At 26.0% G+C, this 24,097-nt stretch overlaps 2 protein-coding genes across 2 annotated transcripts in view; both read right to left on the bottom strand.

Annotated features, from left to right (window-relative positions):
* LOC105207261 (elongation of very long chain fatty acids protein) lies at positions 1-5,963 on the bottom strand. The gene is made up of 5 exons (XM_011176692.3): positions 5,903-5,963; positions 3,966-4,156; positions 2,997-3,077; positions 2,569-2,752; positions 1-1,412 (listed from the first exon to the last, which is right to left on the bottom strand). The coding sequence occupies exons 1-5, from the start codon at positions 5,961-5,963 to the stop codon at positions 1,072-1,074; spliced, it is 858 nt and encodes a 285-aa protein (XP_011174994.1). The 3' UTR covers positions 1-1,071.
* A 7,160-nt stretch (positions 5,964-13,123) lies between these two features.
* Positions 13,124-24,097, bottom strand: part of LOC105207270 (elongation of very long chain fatty acids protein) — a 26,947-nt gene continuing 15,973 nt past the window's right edge. Inside the window, exons 3-5 of the mRNA XM_011176701.3 lie at positions 17,429-17,499; positions 17,055-17,326; positions 13,124-15,013 (exon numbers count right to left, since the gene is read on the bottom strand). Of these exons, the coding sequence (XP_011175003.1) occupies positions 14,456-15,013; positions 17,055-17,326; positions 17,429-17,477 (879 nt within the window). The 5' untranslated portion in view covers positions 17,478-17,499 and the 3' untranslated portion in view covers positions 13,124-14,455. The remainder of the gene's footprint in view (positions 15,014-17,054; positions 17,327-17,428; positions 17,500-24,097) is intronic.

Below are 24,097 nucleotides of genomic sequence, written 5' to 3'. Positions count from 1 at the left end.
TATATTTATATAAAATATATATTTAATTAAATGTACTTAAAAGAAAAGATAAAGAATAACATTGTATATAGGGATTGTTAATGACTGCGTATATAAATAACAACGTTGTTATTAATAACAATTTATTATGTTGATATTAATATTAAACATCTTTTATATCTGTAACTTATGTAACTACCTATATACACTGAAGAAAAAGTCTTATTGCATTAACTGGAAATCTGGTAGATTTAACCAGTATGTTCAAAAGCGGACAAATCAGAATCTTGCAGGAAATACCGAATGATAAAGTCTAGCAAACATTGTAGTTATATAATCTCGATTGTTTTAACAACGAGAAATTCTGCTTAGTTTCACCAAAATACGCTTAAATGCATATAAGTATTGCTGATATAATCAAATTATTTATTTCAGTGTATGTTTATATAAATATGATAAATGTCTTTGCAAATTGCGTAGACAATAATGTAATTTTAAATTTAAAATAAAATCAGAATTCGTAATAATATCGCTTTTAATATGACTTTCTGAAATTAAAATTTATCATATTCCGAGTATAATATTGCAAAATCCTATTATTGCTTTTATTGCATAAAAAATTGGACGAATATAGAGTATGTATAGTTGAAAAACAATGTTAGCTAAAACGTGAGTTGTTTATCTTAAAAAAAAATGAAAAATGTAATAAGATTTTCATAAACGCTTATACTATATTCCTACAGAGCATAAAAAAACTTGAACAACATAAAATATAATATAATTAAATGGGATCATAAACAATACTCAAAAACTGCGAGAAATGATTATTTTCATTTTTGTGCATTTTTTTTTTTGTAAAACAGTGTAATTGGTTTATCAAAATGAAGATTTAAGAGATAAAATATATCGTCAAATGTATTTTTACAAAAGATTTATCAAACTAAGATAACGACCACAAAATAATAAATCTTATTAGATCTTCAGATCTCAATTAATATTTAATTTTAAGAAACATTTGTGTCAACGTGAAAAATAAAGTAAAATCGAAAAAGATTTTAGATCAGGTTTTAGACGAAACATTGTATTTCAAATTTATTGTTCTTTCGGTTTTCCATTTATTTCAGGGAAAGTGCCATTTATCTCTGTCTTTGTCATCGTTTTGATTTCTGGCTTTTTCTTCGTGTATGTTTTGTAATAAAAGTCTCCAAATAATAACATCATAAACAAATTCTGTGGTACCATTATATATACCGGCCATATTGGGAAGCCACAATCTTCCACCCAGATTAATTGTAAATAGTGACAAGCGATTAGGAAAAATTGGACCAGCTGCAGCTGAGTGATGTACTTTTTCCACGCGCTTGTTTTTATCTTCATGGATGCTAGTAGATAGTATGTGTACATTATTACGTGAACAAATGTATTAAGAAGGCCTGAAATATATACAAGTATGTGATTAATTAATTATCGTAAAATAGAAATACTTTTGTCGCTACATGAATCTTAGTCAATTGTATATAATTAATACTATATAATAAGTATAATTTTTCATTCCAGATTACAAAGTCTACATGCTAGAACAAATTTTAAGCACAATATGTGCTATCAATTATTAATGACAAAGAAGCAACAAATTGCGCACAAAATCTGCAATATCTGATAATATAGGTAAATTACTGTCAAAAATATAATAAAGCCTGCAGACATGCTGTGCTAGCAAATTTGTAATAGAAATCAAGCAGGATTTGCAGCACTTACTCGATTTCTGTGTCAGTCTGCCGGCAGATTGCCGGCGTGTGCAGATTTTGCTTGATTTCTGCCATTAATCTGCTGATATAGCATAGATAGGCTTTATCGACAGATTATGCATAAACAGATCGAATATATGGCTATAGAAATTCAGTCAAAATTTGATTAATTTATTGACAATCTTCCAACAAATTACTAGTTATGCAATCTGAAAATTTTATACATATAATTATTTTCTTAGGCTTTTTACATTGACTAATGTTATATTAAATGAAATGAAAAGATTTATTCAGTTATATCTTTAAATTTAGAATACATTTTAAATTAAAAAATATGAATATGATTTTTGTATATTCTATTTAGCGACAGAAAATTATTATCGCGTATATGAGCAGCATAGACGGAAGAGCGTTTATCGCTCTACTCACAACATTACTGTATATATAAATACAGCACGTTTGGGCTATACAATATATTATACAAGCTTAGAAAATTGAAAGAAAGTAAAATAAATTGAAAGAAAGTAAAATAATCTTTAGTCTCAACGCGATATTAAAGCAAAATATATTTAAATAATACACCCTCTCCCCCCCGCAATACTGAACCGAACCGTTCAACGGTATTATTTTGTGAATTAATAATTGTAACAGTGTTCTGATGCCACTCGTTTGAACCCGCTGGCATTATGAATCTACATAAACCTGCGAGCAGTAAAGAAGGAAGCTTCCCAATCGATCTATAAGCAGAGTCTGTGCGAAACGAATAAGTTTTTATCCAACCCGATAATTTTCTCTTGCTGAATAGGATAAAGATAAAATTTTTATGTTTAGTGGCACATACCTAAAAAAGTTGCATGACCACCAGGCAGATATTTAACGGCACACCAAGAAGCTATTAGGACACCAACATGATGATATACATGAAGGAATGTCACTTGATTTTGTTTCTTTCTGAGTACGCAAAAGATAGTATCCATTAAATCCAATAGTTTGATCATGAAATATAACCACACCAATCTGGTGACCTGCAGGCAAATTTTATGTAATAAATATTAATTTACCGAACTGTTTTCTTATATTTTATTTTTATATAGAACAAATGTAAAGATGCATTTATTTTTATATAAACTAGAAAACCGTTGCAATAATACTGTTACTTTAAGCTGTACAAGGTGCATTAAACAATATACAAATGAATATACTTGATAAATCGAAATTAGACCGTTTTAGCGAGATTGATTTCTAATTAACTAATTTTTTTACGATTACCAGTAGAGCATGTGGTGTGTCCGAATAATCAATAGGCTCACAAAAGTAATTATATTTTCCTAGCCAACCTTGCGTTAATGCCTGTAATGTATAATTATAAAGTAAATTTTTATAATAGAATAAAAGTTTAAATATTTTTTTTATATTGGATTATAATTACATTGCGTAGAGAGGAAGAGGGTATTGTGGACATTACGGCTATCCCTATTATTGACATTAGGTGACGAATTCTAGCAATTGCTTATAAATTTATTCGTATAGTAACCTGCATTTTTTTAGTGGCGCTAATATGCCAATACACAATAGCTAACAACTGCTATAAAGCATTTTTACTTTTGAACTTTTGAACACTTATAAACTTTTTCAAAGTACATTTTACCACTTAATTATACATACTTCCTCATTATTTTTAAATTTGAGCATATTATCATACAAATGTGTAATGTACACTCGACTGTTTTACTGTTATTTAACTTTGTATTCGGCTAGACTTTTTTCCCACCAATTATGCAGTGCGTTACGCTTTTGTAAAGCTTAAGTAATAAATATTTTATATTATATTTTATGTTATATTTATTATATTGCGTCTAGAATCTGTTAAACAACACTTTGACGAATATAATCGTCCAAGTTTTACAAAAGTTAAAACAAAATATTGATTATACACAAAGTTATCTAATAAAATAAAAAATAAGTATTACATTACCCTCTTCTTCTTTATTGAATACTCAATATTTAATTATTGAGGCTTAGAACCAGAAAATTCGTAATATTTTTAGAGACTCCTGTTTTTAAAGCATCAAAGAAATTTTTTGATGTCTTTATTAAATCACGTAATTTAATAAAAGATTACTTTTAAGGACTCATGTTAAATTATGTAAATAATAAAAAAATATTTTCTTGTTTTCAAACATCTTTGTAAAACAAATTAACGATTAAATAATTAGTTAAAAATGTAATGTGACTTACTTCGTAAAATAAAAATCCATTTATTAGAATTTGGAAGACATTATATATTTGTAATATCCTATTTAATTTGAAAGGTTGTCTTTTTTCCATAAGCCTCGGTCCAAGATTAAATATAAAATATAAATACAAACCAATTACAGTTAAACCTTGCCATGGTGTGCCAACCATAAAATAATCTTTGCTACGCCGATCTTGCAATATAAAAAATTAATAAAAATAAATTATTGAAAATTTTAAAAAATAATTTAAATATTTTCTAAAGCGTATTGTACATATAAATGAGTAAAATTGTTAACAAATAAATTTTTAAGATTTGATACAGCTAACATTGCTTTTTAATTAACGGATTAATATTGTGTATTTTATTGCATTAGAATAAAAAATTTATAGCGTTATTTAAATGAAAATCAAGAACAGATATATGTTTATAGATTTATTTAATCACATACGTGCCGCTATAAACTTTTGTTCCAATTCAAATGTATATATGATACTATGTATAAAATTATTATATGTAAAATATAAATCAATAATGAACATTTATACAACACTTTTCTACTGCCTAAAAGAAAATTATTTTAAAATACTAAATTAATAAAATTAATAGACTAATAACAAACAAAAAAATAGAAACGTAATACTAAAATTGATTTTGCCATTTCTGTGTGACTTGCGTGTATTGCAATTTCTGTGTATTTTTTGACATAAACTTTAATCAGCTATCTTGTTTTTATGATAAGAAATAGATAGTTTCAGTGATGATAACAAATGTTCCTATTGATATATTACTACAAAAATACAAATGTGCGCAGAATGTGCGAAAATTATAATACAAAATTGATGATATGAAAATATATGTAAATAATGATTGCTATTTCAATACTATTGCGGTAGTAAACTATGAGAGACGTAACGCGTATATACATAGTATACTTAAAATACTACCTAAAAAATAGTATTTTAGGCATTGATTTTTGAGAATATGTTACAAAGAAGAGATTTTCATGAGAAACCTTTACGAGAAAAAAGCTCATATAAACATATATTTTGATTTACTTCTTAAGAACCTTTCCTTGTTCAATTTTAAACATATAATATCAAAAGCCAAAAAATTTTAGAGATACAGAGTGCGTTAGAAATTTAATAAAATTATTATTTTTTCTTAATAATTCTTAAATAAAAAGAGATTTATTTTCAATTTTATCCAAATAAGCAAAATATTACCTTCATGTTACCTTCATAGAAACAAGATTTAAATAGTTACGGCTCTAAACTGATATAGTGCACACAACATACAGTGATTATCACAATATATAGTGATTAATTTAATTTAAAGTTATACATATATAATAAAGTTAAATCTTGGAATGTAAATACTTTGAAATAGTTCAACACAAAAATTAAACTTCTAAAACCTTGTCCCTTTAATCACTATTAAAAAAAAAAGATAAATTTTTTCAGTTAATTAAATAGATCTCAAAAATCAACTTCTAAAATAATGAACAAAAATTAAAAAATGTATGTACATGACAAACAAAAAAAAATCTATGCGTATTTATGATAGTATTAATACCCTTATTATTAGCATACAAATTATCTGCTTATTTTTGTAAATCATATAAATTTTAGGTAGTTTACAAGTATATATTTATAATATGACATAATATATATTTATAATGTAAACATAAACAAAATAGAAACAATCTTCAATAAATTAATATTTTATTTTAAATATTCAAGCATATTTAGTTTTTCTAAGAAAAGATTTTTTTTTAAAAAACATTTTTATAATAATTTATATAAGGATATCACACAAATTATTTTTTCTTTTTTATAACATTTTGTAATATTTTTTCATACAATAAATTATTCTAAAAATATGATAAATATCCCTAAATTTAAAATATTTAATGTAAGTAATAAGACAAAATATTTACCAGCCAAATCCTCGTTAATGTATTTATACCATGTTATAAGATCCAATATTATATTTGCCATGATAACAATATTAAGCAAACTTTGGCACTATTTTTATGTAATTATCTAAGAGAAACGTCATACGATTGTACAATTTACCGCAATATTCACACAATAAGTAATGTTGATTAATTAATTATTTCTTTTTTATTAAAAATCAGTAGTTTCGATGCGCTTCCTTTAGTTTCATTCAACCTTTTTAGGCACTTATTCCTGTATTTTTGATTTTAACAAATTGATTAACTCGAGCTTTGGCGTTTTATTTAATCACTTTGGAGATACCTTTACTCTGTGACCACTCTTTTCAACAATTTCTTTCACCGTGACTAGTCGTCACGAAGCTTTCAAACCGACTGCGACAACGCGTTTTCCCTTTCCGCTTCGGCATAATGTTAACATTTCATTGTATTGTAATTATAGCAAGCTTGTGTAATAAACGCGACATCTTCCAAGTATCGCACTGATGTTTACCTCTTCTAAGTTATGTGACCTCTTAGGAAACGTGACCCACCATTACAATTATGAAATAAAACATTGAATATTTATAAATGATTATATTATAAGAAGAATCCATGTTTGGAATTTTATTTAAATTGCGACCTTTCACCATTTGTCGAATTTTCAATCTTTTACCTTCGCCAATTTAACCAGTTGATATAACATGAAATCATATTCTGAAATACATAATATGGATATGAATGTTTGATTTGTATTATTTATTAAATATGTATTCCAAATTATAAAAGTCATTTAATGAATAAGGAAATTATTAATACGTATTTTATTTTTTTTTCTACAATAATTTTACGCAATTGCAGAGCAAAAAATTATAAAGTGTTTTTGACTAGTACTATTTTTATTTGTACAAATATATAAAATAAATAATGTAAAATACGTACGCAGCATTCACGAAGAAAACAATCGCTTTTCAAATAAGTCCAAATAAAGTTCAAGTAAAGTATCTTATCCAGCTAACAGCCCTAGTCGACATAGTTTAATTTTCAAAATTTTCCGAGCCCCTAATTCGTTAGCAACACAATTCTTTAATTTCAGCTTTCTCGCAAATAATTGAGGTTAATTGCAACGTAATTGCACTTACGATACTCAGACGCGCGACATATTGTTAAGAGGATAAATGTAACAAGTTGCAACAATCACGACCGACATTCAAGAAAAGATAATGCATTACTGCGACATTGCTATTTTCATATAATTTGAGAAAAATTGTTTTTCCACCTTCCATTGAAATACGCGATGACATTCACATATTAATTTTAAATTTGCCTATTAATATTCAATTAATATACTTCCTGCTTATGTGTGTGTGATGTAAGTATATCATAATTAAGTATAAAAAAATCACATAAATTAGTAATGGAAAACTGTATAAAATTTACATAAAATGATTACACAGAGTTTCTCCCTTGTGTAACACATTCGTTCACTGATTGCAATATGCAATTTTTCAAATTATTTCGAAATGGCTAACTCTATCAATTATAAAAATTATCTATATGTGTAGGATGACAGAAATGGCTACATTATGGTAACATTAATTCATTGAAAATGTTAAAAAATTCAGTATTTACTATAATTTAATTTTTTATTCAAATTTCATTATTAATACACTTCTTGTAACTAAATCTTAACTATTTCTAACTATTTTCTAGTAACTTAAATCGGTTTACGGTGACAAATAAAGCAATATTAAATTGTGTTAAAAAATAGATTTCACATCAAATTGATCAACGCATAATATTCTATTATTATTTGTACAATTAAAACTTGATTTGTGAAGACTCTTTCTTTTTCTTTTAATTGAAAGAAACCAAAAATTCCTTATATTATCGATACTGTAGCTGTGTAAATATTTCTGCAAGAATCTATCAAAAATTTTACAAAATAAAATACTATGTAATTATCTTCATATACTATCGTTTTAAACGATTAATTAACTCTAATATTAAAAAGTAAATAATATTATGTGTATATGTTAATATTGTTAAAGATTTATTTTTTAATAATTTGAATAAGCATCGTTTGAGTTTCGGATATATAAAAAGAGCTAAAAAATTTTACAAAAAATTATTTAATTTGATGACAAACAAGCTATTTTTGGTTTTATTTAACTGTATTCGATAATAGTCGTAATGGATTAACAAATCGTTTATCATACAATATGCTGTTTTTCATTGCGTAAAACAAGCATTAATAGCCTTAATATACTAATTATAGCAAATACTCTTTAACTGAAGAATATTAAAGGTCAGATTTCTTACATTTTTATTGCTATTTCTGCGGCTTTATTAGTATAGACAATGATGGATTACAATTTGTGTCAAATATTACGGTATTTCAACTAATTGAATAAGAATTCTCAAGTATTAAAAACTAAATAAGCACATAAAGGCATATGAGAATCAAACGTTGTTAATGACGTTTATACCTTTACATATTGTGCGTAACACATCATTGTCGTCAGGCAATTTTCTCACCTGAAAGGTGATGTGTAAAAGCAATTTTAATTAAGCCGTGAAACTGCTAAAATTTAAATGAAATTAATATCACAATTATACATACAATACATGTATGTATATACGTATTGTATAATTATTAATATATATAATTAATATATAATAAATATATGTACAATTAATGATTGGAAAATAAGCTAATGAGAGTCAGCGCGGGTAAAAGTGCACAATCACAAGTATTGATATTAAATCATTTATTCAATTTAAAATTACAAAACAAACGTTCGGAGCCATCTTCAGAGCAACAACTCTCTTTGTTGCTCTGAAGATGACTCCGAAGAAAGTCAAAACGTTCGCTTTGTAATTTTGAATTGAATAAATGATTTAATATCGACACTTGTAATTGCGCGCTGACTCTTATTAGTCTATTTTCCAATCATTAATTGTATTTAAATTTCAATAATTTCCGGATCTAATTAATTGTATAAATGTATGTTTATTATTATATAAACATATATATAAAATATATAGAAAAATATTACAAAATTAGATATTTTAACTTCATTATTATGTTATACTATATTAATTACACATTTTGCGAACCGTGTACAAACTATAGTTTATAATATCATATGTTTTTTCTATTTTTAATAATTAGTTTTATCAATTTAATGATTATAAAATCAACATTAAGAACATAAAATCAAACAACGATTGCAACGTTTGTCGCGCTTAACAATTTAACGTACCGTCACTGGCACCTATTATTTCATGTTCCACTAGTGCTGACAGTTCTCAATTAAGTTCGCAGTTATAATTAATTCTTGCTGGAATGCGAGAACTGTATATTATTATTCGTAAGTATAATTGTCTCTGAAACTTCTAAAGTGAAAGTTATGATGATTTTCAATTGTATATAGAATCATATCTAAGCATTTTATGTGTATAATCCTCTATGAAAAGTAAAAATAATAAAGAAATAATAACAATATTATATGCTAATTAAAATTTTTGCAAATAGTAATATCTCCGTCAATTTTGGAAAAATTCTATATATGCAACTTTCTATTTATTTTCAAATCCTTTTTTTAACGTTTTTTCTCTTTTTAAGTTCCTTTTCAATGTTATCTTATCGTCCCTTTATTATTATTAAATAAATATTTTTATAAAAATTTGACTGTCTTAACTATATCTTCTTAAAAATTATATAAAAAAGTTTTATGATTATGAGATTTAACATGCTAATAAAAATAAAAAAAAAATTGTATAAACTTTTGATTTTGGCATTTTATTTTATTTAATAAAAATAACAATAAAGAATTTATATGATACCCATGTATTTGTTCTGTAACTAATATAATGACTGAAATTCACATAAAGCGGAAACGAGAGTCGTTAATGAGTTCTAAGGCCGTGACCCCCAACTCTTATGTTAATCAAATAGTGCGATAATGATTTATAATTCAATTTATTACGTAATGGTGTTTATTTTATCATAAAAATTTTTCATTCGATGTGTAAAAAAACATAATAAAAATTTGAAATTTACTTTCTTCGTTACACTAATACATGTTGAAGATAACTCGAAGGATGAGCCGAAACGTACAATAAAGCTTTATCTAGGAGAAGATAAAACAGGGTACTTACTGTATCATGCGATTCGAATGCAGGAATCATAACCCAGCACACTCGTTAAATGCGATAATTGAAAGTTATTTATTCGTTAGCGAACTAGGCAGCTATGTTATTGAGTTAAATCACCATTTTTATTTTTTTGTAATTTCCTTATGATTTGATCTCATATTTTCAGTCGTGACATTTGTATTATATTATAGTAGTTTTCTTGTAAATGCTTGTGTTTCTGAAACAAAATTCAATAGGTTGTAAAGTAAGAATATTATTTTCTACTTTTGTAAACAGTGTTTGGAAAATTATTGATATCACTTTGATTAGATAAGAAGGGACAAGAAGGAAGTAAAAGAAAATAGTAACTGCGTACAGCACGATTACACACCTACTCGGCTATTAACCGTAGCCACTTACAGCGAAATTCTTCTCTTCGAACAGCTAATTAGCATTTGTACAATTGAGTTGCACTCGAACAAGCTTATGTCTGTTATTAATCTCACTGAAAACTATGCCGTGTGTTTTAGTTGACGAATGTACGTTTGAAAAGAAAACTTATTATCTGCTAAATTAAACAAATCATAATTTGCAGAACAACAAAAGATAAGGTGTATAATAAAAAAAAAAAACATTAATTTATTATAGTTCAATGCTGTGTTATGAGATTATAATGCATTTGTTATATCCTTTCAATTACTCATTTATTAACCTATTTTTCTATAGCATTTTATTGTTTAGAAATAACGTATAAGATTGTTATTGAAATAATCCTTTGACTGTATACGTGAATCTGAGACATTCGATACAATGTAATTTCTTAAGTTATGTTACAAAAAACATAAAATTTTTTAAAATTTTACTTAAGACTTATAATTTAACAGCTTATAATCCGAAAGCAATTAGCAGTGCCTAAACAATTTTGCTTTCAAAAATTAACTTTGAATATTATGAAAAAACGACACTAAATCTTGTTATATATTATATTAATTCTAAAACGTTTATATTACGTGCAATTAAATTTTTATTTTAAAATCAGCAGCTTCAAATTAATATTATGACTTATTGTTAGTTTTTCTTTTTTTTTGCGTGTGTGTGTTAAACTTATATAAATATTATAATATATAAATAAATTGATATAAAGAATTTTAAAAAATTGACAATTATCACAAACACGACAGTGCAAAAGTATGTGAAAATGGCTTAAAAGAATTTATTTTGTTTAAAAAAACAGCAAGTATTTAAACATGCGCGGAAATCAGCGTGTCATTCGTTTCCGATCATAAATATCTGGTCTGCGTGACTTGCAAGATTTTTTATATCCGCACGCTTAAGAAGCTATGCGTAAAGGAAATGATTGATAAAAAATAATTATATATATATATATTATTAAACAATGATTAATTTTATTTATTTATAATAGCAAAATATTTGAATAAATATAGTATAAATATTATAAAATAAATATAGTATAAATTAATTTATAAAATTCTTTTATGTAAATTATTATCATATAGGACTGCACAATAAATATTCAATGTTAATAACTTTTATTGGTACAATTAATAATTTATAACCTTTTTCAAAATTTTATTACAAAATTTTTAATGAAAGTCATCTCAATGAATCTAGGATTAACTTAATATATTTTTATTGTACTTATTATGAGATATATTATATAATACTATTACTTGTATTTTTATATTTCTAAGATATTTCCTAATTGAAAAGACAATGATTCATTTAATATATTTTCTTTCCACACCTATATTATGTTATACAACTTTGATGTTATATTAATCGATCTTTTGTGAAAATATTAATGCATTTTATATATATTATTTATATATTAATAAAATATAATAATAAGAAATCTTCATATTTTATGTTTTCAAATTGAATAAGATGAAAGGAGAGAGAAAAAAAGAAAGAGAAAGAAGAAGAAACGGAAGTTTTATGTATATTGACACTTTGTTGCGAGTCATTTCTGTGATTTATGTAAATAATGTAACCTTATTCCATTGTTTCTTTTCCATTGTACTTATAATAATAGCAATGTTCGAATTCTATCACATTATATTCTTTGATTAATAGATTCGATTTTTTTAAACTAAATTAACTTGTAAAATACATGTTTGTATTTAATAAATACTTTTTAGAAATGTCCCAAAAATATATATAAAAATTAATATTAGCTGATGGCAGCAAAAGTATTTCTCGTGTGTAATTAAGTTTTAATTAATATGACAAAACAAAGTTATATTTGTAACGTCACAAATATATTAATATCATATAAATTATCACGTACGTGATAATGAAGTGTACTGTCCCTTTTCATACTTTGTAATATTTTTATATAAAAAGGGAAATTATTAAGCTTTTTTAAGAGTTAAATAATTAAACGGTCTTGATTATTACATATAAGATGCCATGTCAAGTAAAAATTTAATAATTTATAATGCTTATATTTAACACATTTTGCTATATAAAAAATACGATAGAAATTTGTTACTTTAATAGATGCGTTCCGTTATTTATTCAGAAATTCTATAGTATATGTAATGTAAACTATACGAGTATTTTTTTGAGTGCTTATAGTAAATTTCGGAACGTAGTCAACGTGTAGTATTGATGATTTAATGATTTCTGAGCAGAGATTTAAAATATCGACAAACAGTACAACATACTTCTACTGAATCAACCGACTTTAACAGTGCTGGATTTTAAAAATTTTAAAATTATATGAATTTGTGCAACCATCGATAATACCATTGATTAATTCTGTCTTATCAATGTTTGATAAACCTTTATAAGAATCTTTTGTATATAGATATTGCATTTTGTCCTTGAAAGCATTGTTTCTTGATTTTTAAAATAAATTATGGTTATCAATAACATCTTCACTAACATAAACATGTAAACAATAAATCTTAGAAATTTTAATAATTTAAATACAATTATTATATAATGAATAATATAATTAAAATGATATATTTTTTGATAAATTATGAAGTATTTTATACAGTATTATGAAATTTAATACGAAGAAATGTGTTAAAAAATTTTCTTTAACACTAGAACGGATTTTATATATTTTTATATTTTTCTCCAAAAATACATGTAAATACACACAAAATACAATATTTATCAAAGGTTATTGCCTCAGATGCTTCATTTATTCTTTACATTTATTTTATAAAAAGAGATATAAAAATAAATTTGCAAATATACCCTTGCATAATGAGAACATAGATAAAATGAGTTTCTCTGTATTCTCATTAGTAAAATTTAAAACATAAACTTGAAATGCCCAGTTTAACTATATCATGCGAAAATAAATTTCTTGACAAAATTTGAAATACAGGACGGGTAAAATAAACCGATTTTAATCTTCAAAGTGGCAAATAAAAATGGTAGGTTTTTTTGTACTTTTTAAACTGCTTTATCTGATTCTAACCTTTAAAAAATTTAAAAAAAACTGTTTCGATTTTAAATCAAATCAAATCGAATTATTTATCTTGATTATTTTATTATTTTATCTATGTAATCAATTCTCGCGCCTGATTATTTCCAAACCTTTTTGTCTTATCTAAATCTTATAAATAATTCAAAAATTTATCTATACAATCATTTTTGTAATTTTTTTGTAATGTTCAACATTTCATAGGTTTGTATTATGATTTTACAGAACTTTTTTTTTGACTCTTGAAACTATAGCTATAGATATTAAAACATCTATAGTACTGTAAATTACTATTTTTGAGCTTTACGTACGTCGTGTTTTCCTATGTTTCTTCAATATGATAATATTCTCGTCTCTAATAATTAATATTTTGTTTTAAAAAATAACTTCATATACTAATTTTTTATTTTCCAGGCAAATTAAAATTTTTAAAAGAGCCAAATCAGATTTAACAGTTCTAAAACCATAAGAAAACATACCGTTTTTATTTGCTACTCCGGAAACCAAAATCGATCCATTTATTCATCGTCATTAAGCTTATCATACTAGTCGTACATTTCATGCAAGATTGTATTAATATCGTTTTGCATCTTCGAAAGACGTCGATAAATTTTGCAAGAGTATAAACAATCAATTCTTCTGTAATACATTGCGTATAGTCCGCGCAAAGATCGCTTGTAAGCTTGATTACAAGTAAGTCAAATTTATTTATACTGCTAAACACCTTTCTTACCTACGCGTTAATCTCTTTTTGTAATTTGCAGAAATATCGACAAAACAATGCTAAAATTGAGATAACGCCGCGTTATCTTATGTAACATGTTATTACATCTACGCTACAAAAATCTAATCTACTCTTTATTCTACCTACTACCACTATTTTTAAAAAAATCTTGAAAAATCATTCTTCTGCTCTCACAGTGCTTAGCCGAAAAGGCTCCGCGATAAATTCTTTAATCAGATTTATTACAATCTAACTCTTTCGTGAATGTATTGATGACACCATAAACACTATCAGCGCCATTGGTAGCACCATTAATCTTTAATTCCCGTCGCACGTTCGGTTTTAAATAATTATTTATGTAAAACGTTCCGAACATATACATGAATAAGCCGGAGTTAAGTGCGAGCAAGAAGGACAAAATCTTTGGGAAATTGCAGCTAGTAAACAGCATTTGAAAATTGTGGCAAAATACTATAACAAACTGCACGATCTGTATGGTGGTCAGATGCTTTTTCCACCAAAGATACTTCTGCATTTGCGGCCCGAACGCAGACAGCATGTAATAGGTGTACATAATGATGTGGACGAAGGCATTGATGACTCCAAGAAGAGTCGGATGACCGTCGGCAACAAATTTCACACCGATCCAGGCGCAGAACGGCATTAGCGAATGATGATAAAGATGCAGGAACGTGATCTGTCGATCTTTCTTACGTAAAACGAAGAAAACTGTGTCAAGCAGCTCGATCAGTTTGCATATGAAGTACGTGTAAACGCCTCGGGCCATCTACAAAGGCATAATTAGTGACAATTAAAGATTGAATTGAAGATACACTAATTGTAATTATAGATTGTAATTTTCAAATCAAATGACCTCTTCTTCCGGCAGAATAAAATGCTTCCTTATTTAAAATTTAAATTTATGATATAATTGTAGAACCATACCGTACTGAATTACAATATTAAGCTGTAATTCAGCTGCCGATTTAATGTTACCCCAAGAACAGGTAGAAATCTCCGTCACAAAAATACTAATCAAGTAGATTGAGAATCAAGCAAATTCACCGATACCGACACATATCACTTTATTTTTTAATCATATTTTTAATAAAAATCAAAAATAAAACTTTGGAAATAACTTTGGAATACAAACTAGAGAGCGTCTTTCATCAGATAATATAATATGTTTTGTATTATATAATAAAATTGTTTCGAATTTGACAATAATTAAATGTTTTCTAAGAAAAACAAAAATTAACGTTTAAATAAGCACTGGAATCAATATAATAAACAGCCAATATAATGCTACAATTTTCTCTTCTTTTCCTTTCACATGATTCTCACACACATATCTGTACAAAATACAAGTTAATGTATATGAGGATTCTTAGAAGCCTTTCACCCCAATATAAAATATTTTTTGCCGATTTAAACGGTTTATTTCTTATGTCAGAGTTTTCCAAATATATCAACTTAGATATCAACTTATTTTTTAAAACGGTAGACATCCACGACCCATTTAACTTTAGGAATTATGAAAAAGCGGCGAGCGAAAAGTAAATTAATTATGAATTTGTATTATTTTTTCTACTTTAAAATTTTTTATTAAAAATAATTTTATAAATTTATTTCTCAAAATGTAAAGTTGGAAAATTTAAGGAATGCGCTTATTTTCTATTTCTATTGGTAATATTTTTGACGTTAAAGCGAATCCTTGTACAGTTTAATCATTGTTTAAGAAAATTTAAAATTTGGTTAAAATTTTTATCATAACTGAAAAATTTTTTACGATCCAATAAAAATCAATTTGTAATCCATCAAGTCGCAACTCATACTTTGGGAATCCCTACCTTATACTATTCCGCAAGACGCAATATTTAAGGCGACAATATGTAAAGATTAAATTAGATTATTAACTTAATAGATAGATTTCTTAGTGTTGTCCTTTATTTTATTCTATATAGTTTTATTCTTTTTACTGTCTTTGACCAGCATTCGTCAAATTTTATTTTAAGATTGTATTATTTTAGGTAGATTGTGTTAATGACAGGTGTGCAGATTTACGCTGCATTCCACTTTTATGTTTAAAATTGCATTATAAGGAAGATAAAAAAGAGAAAAGTATAAATAAAATAGTTTCAGAACGCTACAAACACGTAAAATAATCTAATTTTATTAATCATATGCTTATTATCATTTAAATTACGCAATTTACAAAAAACTAATCGTAAGAATATTATTTTCGCATTCAAAGAATTTGTTTTTGACTGATTTTATATAGAAATAAGTCACGGATACATGAATTGAGGGTTTCTATTTCTTTAATTATCTACGCGTACATTATGTTTTTATCAGTACTAAAAAAGTATAATATTTATTTTCCGAGAAGTAGAGAAGAAATGTTAGAAGAATTACAAGTTGATATTGGCGACTTTCCTCTATATTGAATTCAAAAGTCTTATCATACCTTTTGTATACAGCGCGGAACATCACGTTGCAAATACATTGTGCAACAATAGATTTTCGTTATTGTAGCATCATTGTAATATTGAGGAAGCGATAAAAGCATCCGCTTTGAAAAAATTTACAGTATAACATCGCAGTATATTAATGCAACGTTAGAAACGTGGAGCAATATTGCATATTAAATATAATTCTACAAATAAATTTAATGTACAAATATGAGAGGTGTATAGAAAGCGGGATATCCTTTGCAGTGCAATTTGTAAAATTGCAACATTGCAATATTGTTGCAATATATCTAAAATATTCCTCTCTGTATAGATTATTATTAGAGAGTTATTATGTTAATAACGGTTCAGACTTACCCGCATTGAACTCGGTTTATATGAATAATCAACTGGTTGACAAATATAATTGTATTCGTACAACCAACCAGCCATCAAGCCTTCGTAAAACAGGTAAAAACTTAACAGAACCTGAATAAAGTTATAAATTATTAAAGTGTTTCTCAATTCGTACGGCTTCTTATCCTTCATATATCTCGGCCCAGCGGAAACGCAAAAATATATATATGTCGCTATGATCGTCAAAATTGGACCAGGACTAGACACTAAAAACCACTCATGTGTTCTCGGATCTAGAAAAATATGCTTAATATTAAACGTTTTAATTTATGTAATGTAACATAATTTAAAATATACATTTTTTTTTTATATAATTTTTTTATTGTAAAAATCACCACGTTTGTTGTCCATCAAATCTCTGTACCACTCCACGATGTACGACATCTCGTTGCCTGATTTTGTAAATCTATAAAAATACATTGTAAATTAGTTTGAGATATTAAAGTTTGATTCCTTTAAAATAAGGTTTACATTTTCTTTCTCAAAGAAATTCAAGGGGCAGAAGAATTTCATCACACTTTAATAACAATTTATAAATAATACTAAAGGTAATAGAATACAAAAGTTTTGATTAATACTAGTTTTATATACTTACATATTTAATAATAGAATAAGAATAAAAAAATTCGTACAGACTTATCTTTTATTATATATGTAACAGAAAAAGAGAGAGAGAGAGATATTGAAGAAGCTGGAAAAATTTGTTATATAAAAATTTAATTATTTTATTAATCTAAATTTATGAATTTTATAGGAAATTAACGTTTAAACGTTAGAAGAAAAGACTAGATTACTCTGTAAACAGTTGCGACATTGGTACTGCAAGGTATTGCAGTTATGGAGCAAACGAGCATTTAAAAAATGAATGATTATGAAAGTGTTTTGCATTGTTTTACTCGTCTTCTTGGCCGTCCTTGGTGGTCCTAATGACAATATGAATTACGCAAGAGAGACGGTAAGGGGATGGAAACTTGTTTGCACCTTTTCCTAAATTGCAAAGAGCGATTGCAACAAAGGATTGCAACGGCCGCAAAATACATATATATGCAATTTTAATTAGCAATCAACAAACAGTTTTTAACATAATTTGATTAATTTTGGACAAAATTAATTCTGAATCTTTATATAAATTGAATTTTTATATAAATTGGATTAAAAGTCAATTTTTTTTCCACCAACTAAATTTATCTAAATTTTTATTCATAAAGTAACATTGAATAATTGTTATAGAAAGAAATGTTTGAACTCAATTAAAATTAGATGTTAAAAAAGTCTAAATTTAATTAACATATTTAAGATACACGTTATTTTCAAAGAAAACTCTTGGAAAAGAAAATTACCAGGTAAATTAAACAGTGTGTAATCATTCTATTGCGATATTACGACAAGTTCATCTGCGCTATAATTAAATTAATGAAGAAGTATGTAAATTAGCGAGAATACAAGAATTAATCTTTTATAAGTAGAAAGATATTCAACCGGTAATGTAAATACAAATCTAAACAAAAAGGCCTTTCTCGGTCGTAGCTAGATCTTATCGTTAGTGCTTTATTTTTATTCGTGTGATTTTATATATCCTCTCAGATTCAACCAAACTGCGTGCCGTAAGATCTAACTACGACCGAGGAAGGCCGTCTCGTTTAAATTTGTATTTACATTACCGGTCGAATATCTTTCTACTTTTAAAGTCACGCGCTTCGAAAGCTTTTTTACACACATAGCCGATTATTGCGAGAAATATCATCACAGCCTCAGTGGTCGAGTTGGACACCCGTACCGGAGATTCGGAAGGTTCCAGGTTCGAACGCTGGCTGAGATAATATTTTTCGCAATAAATTCTTTACTGTTTTTTCAAAAGGGGAGAAGAGTTAGATGTTAGTCAGCATTAATTATTATTAGGTTAATCTAATAAAAAAGTGATATTACTAATTTTCTTATTCAATCCAGAAGCTGTGCTATGACCGATAGTAACGACGTGCAGTTTGATTGAATCTGAGGAAGTATATAAAATCACACAAATAAATATAAAGCACTAAGATTTAGCTACGATCGAGGAAGACCTTCTTGTTTAGATTAATCTTTTATATATTAGTGTAACGTGGATATTTATTTTTTAATGTAATCTTCCTGTTGTGTCATCTGAATATTATATTTTCATCTAACTATTATATTATATATTTCCCACACTATTTTGTCTCACGTTATTATGGAAGCAAGAACTCAGTTAAAATTAGTTAATGTTAAGGAAGTCTAAATTTAATTCGTATAAAGTCAAGTTCAAATTGAGGTGAATCAGATTTCTATAAGTAGCTGCAAAGTTAATGCCCTTTTTTGTCACTGCTTCCTTTGGACAGGTCAAACAAATCGGATGATTCTCAATGATTCTCTTCATGGAAAGAGATTCACAAAAACAATTTTCTGTTGTAATTGTTTATAGTAATACAGTAAAATAATTTTTCACTTTTATTACCGCTTAATTGGTTCTAAAATTTTAAAAAATGACTTAATTGTTTGAGTCTTAAGAGACACGATAGTGTCTTGCGTCAAGTATATTTTTTTTTACTTCACTCTGGCATAAATATATAATTTTTGTGAAAGGTCCCAGATCAATAGAGATTGACTAACAACGGACCATGATTTTATGATCACTAATTACAATCTTACGTAAGTATCGAATACTTTTTAAAAATGTATTATTATTTTTCTAAGAGTAACTGCAAAATATCGATAATTTAGTTCAATATATATAATACGATAATGACACTAGTGCAGTAACAAGCGTATTGCAAGAACCAAAGATTCGAGAAACGCTAAGACACAGTGTTGTCTTGTGAAATCATTATTAGCAATAAATCGTTGTTTAACAACGGGCTTTAAAAGAAACGATCAAGATCTTTGAAGGACGACGATATTATTGCGGCCAAATTTCTGTGGTTAACCACGGAAAGAAAAAAAAGACAATTTCTCTTTGCAACATACCTCTCATATCGTCGCTCATGCGTTACTTACAAAGCATTTTCGATTTGATTTAATTTCCATTTTATTAAATAGAAATTAACAAGCTATTGGATGTATCCGAAAGAGAAAGAGATATAAAGCTAAAAATAAGCTAAAAGTCGAATTATGTTAGTGCATCAATGCATGACACCCTCTCCTTGGTATATATAAAAGAACGTCTTTAGTCCTTGGATGAACCTTGAAGAAAAAAATTGAGGAAACCGGTTGTGATGATTCGGCGAGACTTTCTATACCGTTAAAAATATGCAGCAAAATTTAATGTAATGCCACGGTAGCAAGCTTCAAGCAGGTACATATATTTAAAAAAAAAATTAATGTTGTCAAAAATACATCAAATTTCATGCATATATTTTTCAGCAACATTGAATTTAATGTATTTATGTAACTTAATACAATAAATTTTATAACATTTTTAACAATGTACACCTAAAAATCTAAAGATACAGTATATTGAAAGAGTCATAACGGCATAATTAAAAGTTACAAATAATTTGCTCTAATTGAAAAACTCAATATTTCTTCTTATTTTATATTATAATTCTAATTATTTTAACGGTACGCTATTATCATTTTTATATTAGTTATTATTAGTAATTATTTCTCTGCATTATGTCTTATTCATGTACACATATGTTACAACAAAATAAATGTAATAATTCAAAATTAGTTTTCATGATCAATAAGAAACTTATATGATAAAAATAAATGGAACTTTATATTTCTGAATAAGGAAACTTCACGACCTTCGCAAAAGGTGAATGTAATCTCAAAAGCACATACATTGTAGAATTTGATAAAAAAAAAGCAAGGTTGCCCTTTTGAAATAAAAAAAAGATTGAAATAAATTTTCAAAAGTAAAATTTGTTAACACAACGCACTGATCGTCAAGTTTACGCTTTCAGTCGTAAAATGAGTTTGTTAATGATCAAATTGGCAACATAATTAATTTATTAACCATTTAATTTTGTTATAAAATGAATTTTATTACATTTTTTTAAATTACGGATAATTGTAGCGTTTTAACATAAAATATAAAAAAAAAGTATTATTTTAATGCGATCAACTTTTTTTTACCAAAAACTCTGTAATTAAAACTGAGAAAAATGTTTTGATTAAATAAGATGTATATTATAGAATTTTTGTGAAACCAAATAGAATTTCTGACTATCACAATTCAATATTTTATAGAATTTTTGATAAACTTAATTATAAAAGATTTAATTATAGTACATTTTCCGATTAGATTTATTATATATATATATATATATATATATATATATATATATATATATATATATATATATATATATATATATATATATATATATCTTTAGTATATATGTATATATGTATAATAATATCTATACTATATTTTATTTATAATACATTCACTATATATACTAAAATGTTACGCCGACCCAATCAAATATAAATTTCGTATCACTATCAAAAATTCTGGTATATTTAACAGAAACAAACTGATCGTGCTTATCTGGTAAAAGAATTTCTTCTAAAAAAATTTTGATTTGTTCATTTTTCAACAGATATATTAGTTAAATCTACCAGATTTCTAATTAAGAAATCCGATTTTTTCTAATGCAAATTATGCCTTCGTATATTCTCTGATTATGTACGTTATGCCGGAAACAATTGTTTTCGCAAACAATTATGAAAAATAATCAATAATCCATATTTAATAATTTATAATCAACAGTTTATGAATTACAAATAATATCCGCATTTTCTAGGACTTACGAAATAAAAATATACATATGTCGTGTTTAATTCATGGCCGCGTATATGTATATATGTAATGTAAATACGAGATATGAGTACGTAGATAAATATAAAGATTTATCTTTTCTACGTAATTTTTAATGCTATATTAATTCTAAATTCCAAATTCTCTCTTAAACATTTACAAACTGTCTATTAGTATCAGTACAGCAATTGCCAATTCGGTTTCGTCAGCAGGGCTTATTAAGTCTAACACTGTATTTGAGAAGAATTCAGTGACCGATCACGAAAAGCTAACATTGTTGAAAATATGAACGTAGGCGAAATATTGCATCATAAATCCATTGGAATCTTTGTAAGAAATCGTTTTTTTTTTAATACCATAAAAAATGTAAACTTCATATAGATAGAGTGCCATCAGTAGGAACGGTATTAATAATAATAAATACATTTTTAATTTTAATAAGCGTATTATAAAATTCAGAAATAATGCTAAACTATATTCATTAGAGATTAAATCTTTTCTTTAAGTTTGAAATAATAAAATGATGGTATTAGAAATATCTAGTTTCTATCACACAACAAATTACGAATGTTGAATATGATTATACAGAAACAAAAATGATAGCTTGTATTCTAGCTATTATTTAAGGATGTAATATTTTGCGTACTTTTTACATTTTTAATTAAGCATTTTTGTGATTGATTGTTGAGTTTTTCTCACGTACAGTGTTAAATACTTTATTACATATCATAACTAATTCTTGAACAAATACAATTTAAAAAATAATTATTTCTAAGAATAATGCCTATAAATCGTTTTAAATCTATCGAGTGTTTTTTATTCTTATATTCGAATAACATTAAAATATTGATTCGTTAAAAATTCTTTAATTTATTTTAATGTAACGTCATTAAAATCTTTTGAATGTAATGAGATGTTGAATAAAACAACAAAAAAGTGATGATGAATCTGGAAATAATCTTGCTAAGGATCTATTCAAAAATACAAGCGAGTAGTAAGTTTTTTATTATTATTTGATATCTAAGACTATATTACGATATATAAGAATGTTTTGTATCATTTATGTAAAATTTCGTATTATATAATGTAATGCAAGGTTTTTTGTAAATTTTTATCTTATTCTTTATGCTATTTTGTATGTAAAATAATATAACGTAAGAATTTTTTGTATAATTATCAAGATCGTTTTTATGTAAAAAGAAGGATACTATGGCCTTTTATTTACATTTTGTACAATAATTATTATATTTTTTTCCCAAACGATCTTGATAATCATACAAAAAATTCTTACGTTATATTATCTCACATACAAAATAGCGTAAATAATAAGATAAAAATTAAAAAAAAAAACCTTGATAATAATACATAAAGTATAAACAGATTAGAAGTGGAAACTGCAATTAACTTATCAAATTACTATTTCATGTGAACTTTGATAAAGAGGCCGTATTAGGTCTCTTGAAGCATAAATGCAAAGCTACATTAGCAAAATCATTCTATTGTTTAACTTGGCCTAACTCGAAATATGTACATACCATCGAATAAAATGTTAAATAACAAAAAATGTGCTCAAATGTACATATTCATGTAGTAATATGGAAGTTTAAAAAGAATAAGGATGTGTAAATGTAATTTAATGCTAAAATGTACTTTGAAAATATTTTAAAATGCTTAAAAATAAAAGTGCCTTATAACAGATGTCAGCTATTGTGTATTGGCATATTAAACAAATGATTCCATAAGTAATCACTAGAATTCGTCACTTAATAACGAAGATACGAGTAGGCATTATACAAGGGTCATAATACCACGCAATACCATCTTCTCCACTATTATATTTTTATTGTGTTAACTAAGAAGTATGAATAATAATGCAGAAAAACGAACATATCATTTTTATAAGTATTTTTACACTTTTCAATCCTTGATATGATTTAAATTTATTCTTTGCTGTAAACATAAGAGAATTTGTTTTTCCATACCATTTTTTACAGGAAAAAATTAATTTTTTTTCTCAAGTTGTGTAATGTAATTTTGATTTATTGTTTAACGTTTAACAAAAAATGATTTTAGTGGAAAAAAACCAAAGAAACTATTCCAAATTAAGTCGCAATTTTGCCTTATACTTCTATATTTTTATTTTAAGGCTAGTTTACATATGACGCAGAACGATGGATTGCAGGTCGCAAATACAAACGCAATAGTCAAATAAAGACGCAAAATA

Source organism: Solenopsis invicta, chromosome 15, assembly GCF_016802725.1.
Source record: "Solenopsis invicta isolate M01_SB chromosome 15, UNIL_Sinv_3.0, whole genome shotgun sequence".
In the NCBI taxonomy this organism is placed as follows: domain Eukaryota; kingdom Metazoa; phylum Arthropoda; class Insecta; order Hymenoptera; family Formicidae; genus Solenopsis; species Solenopsis invicta.
This window is presented reverse-complemented; position numbering and strand designations above follow the sequence as displayed.

Excerpts from the sequence above, each read along its gene's own strand:
- LOC105207261 (XM_011176692.3), bottom strand. The coding sequence starts at position 5,963 with ATGGCAAATATAATATTGGATCTTATAACATGGTATAAATACATTAAC. Across the intron at positions 3,078-3,965 it reads ATGGATTTTTATTTTACGAA|GCATTAACGCAAGGTTGGCT; the intron begins GTAAGTCACATT and ends TATACATTACAG. Across the intron at positions 2,753-2,996 it reads ACACACCACATGCTCTACTG|GTCACCAGATTGGTGTGGTT; the intron begins GTAATCGTAAAA and ends ATTTGCCTGCAG.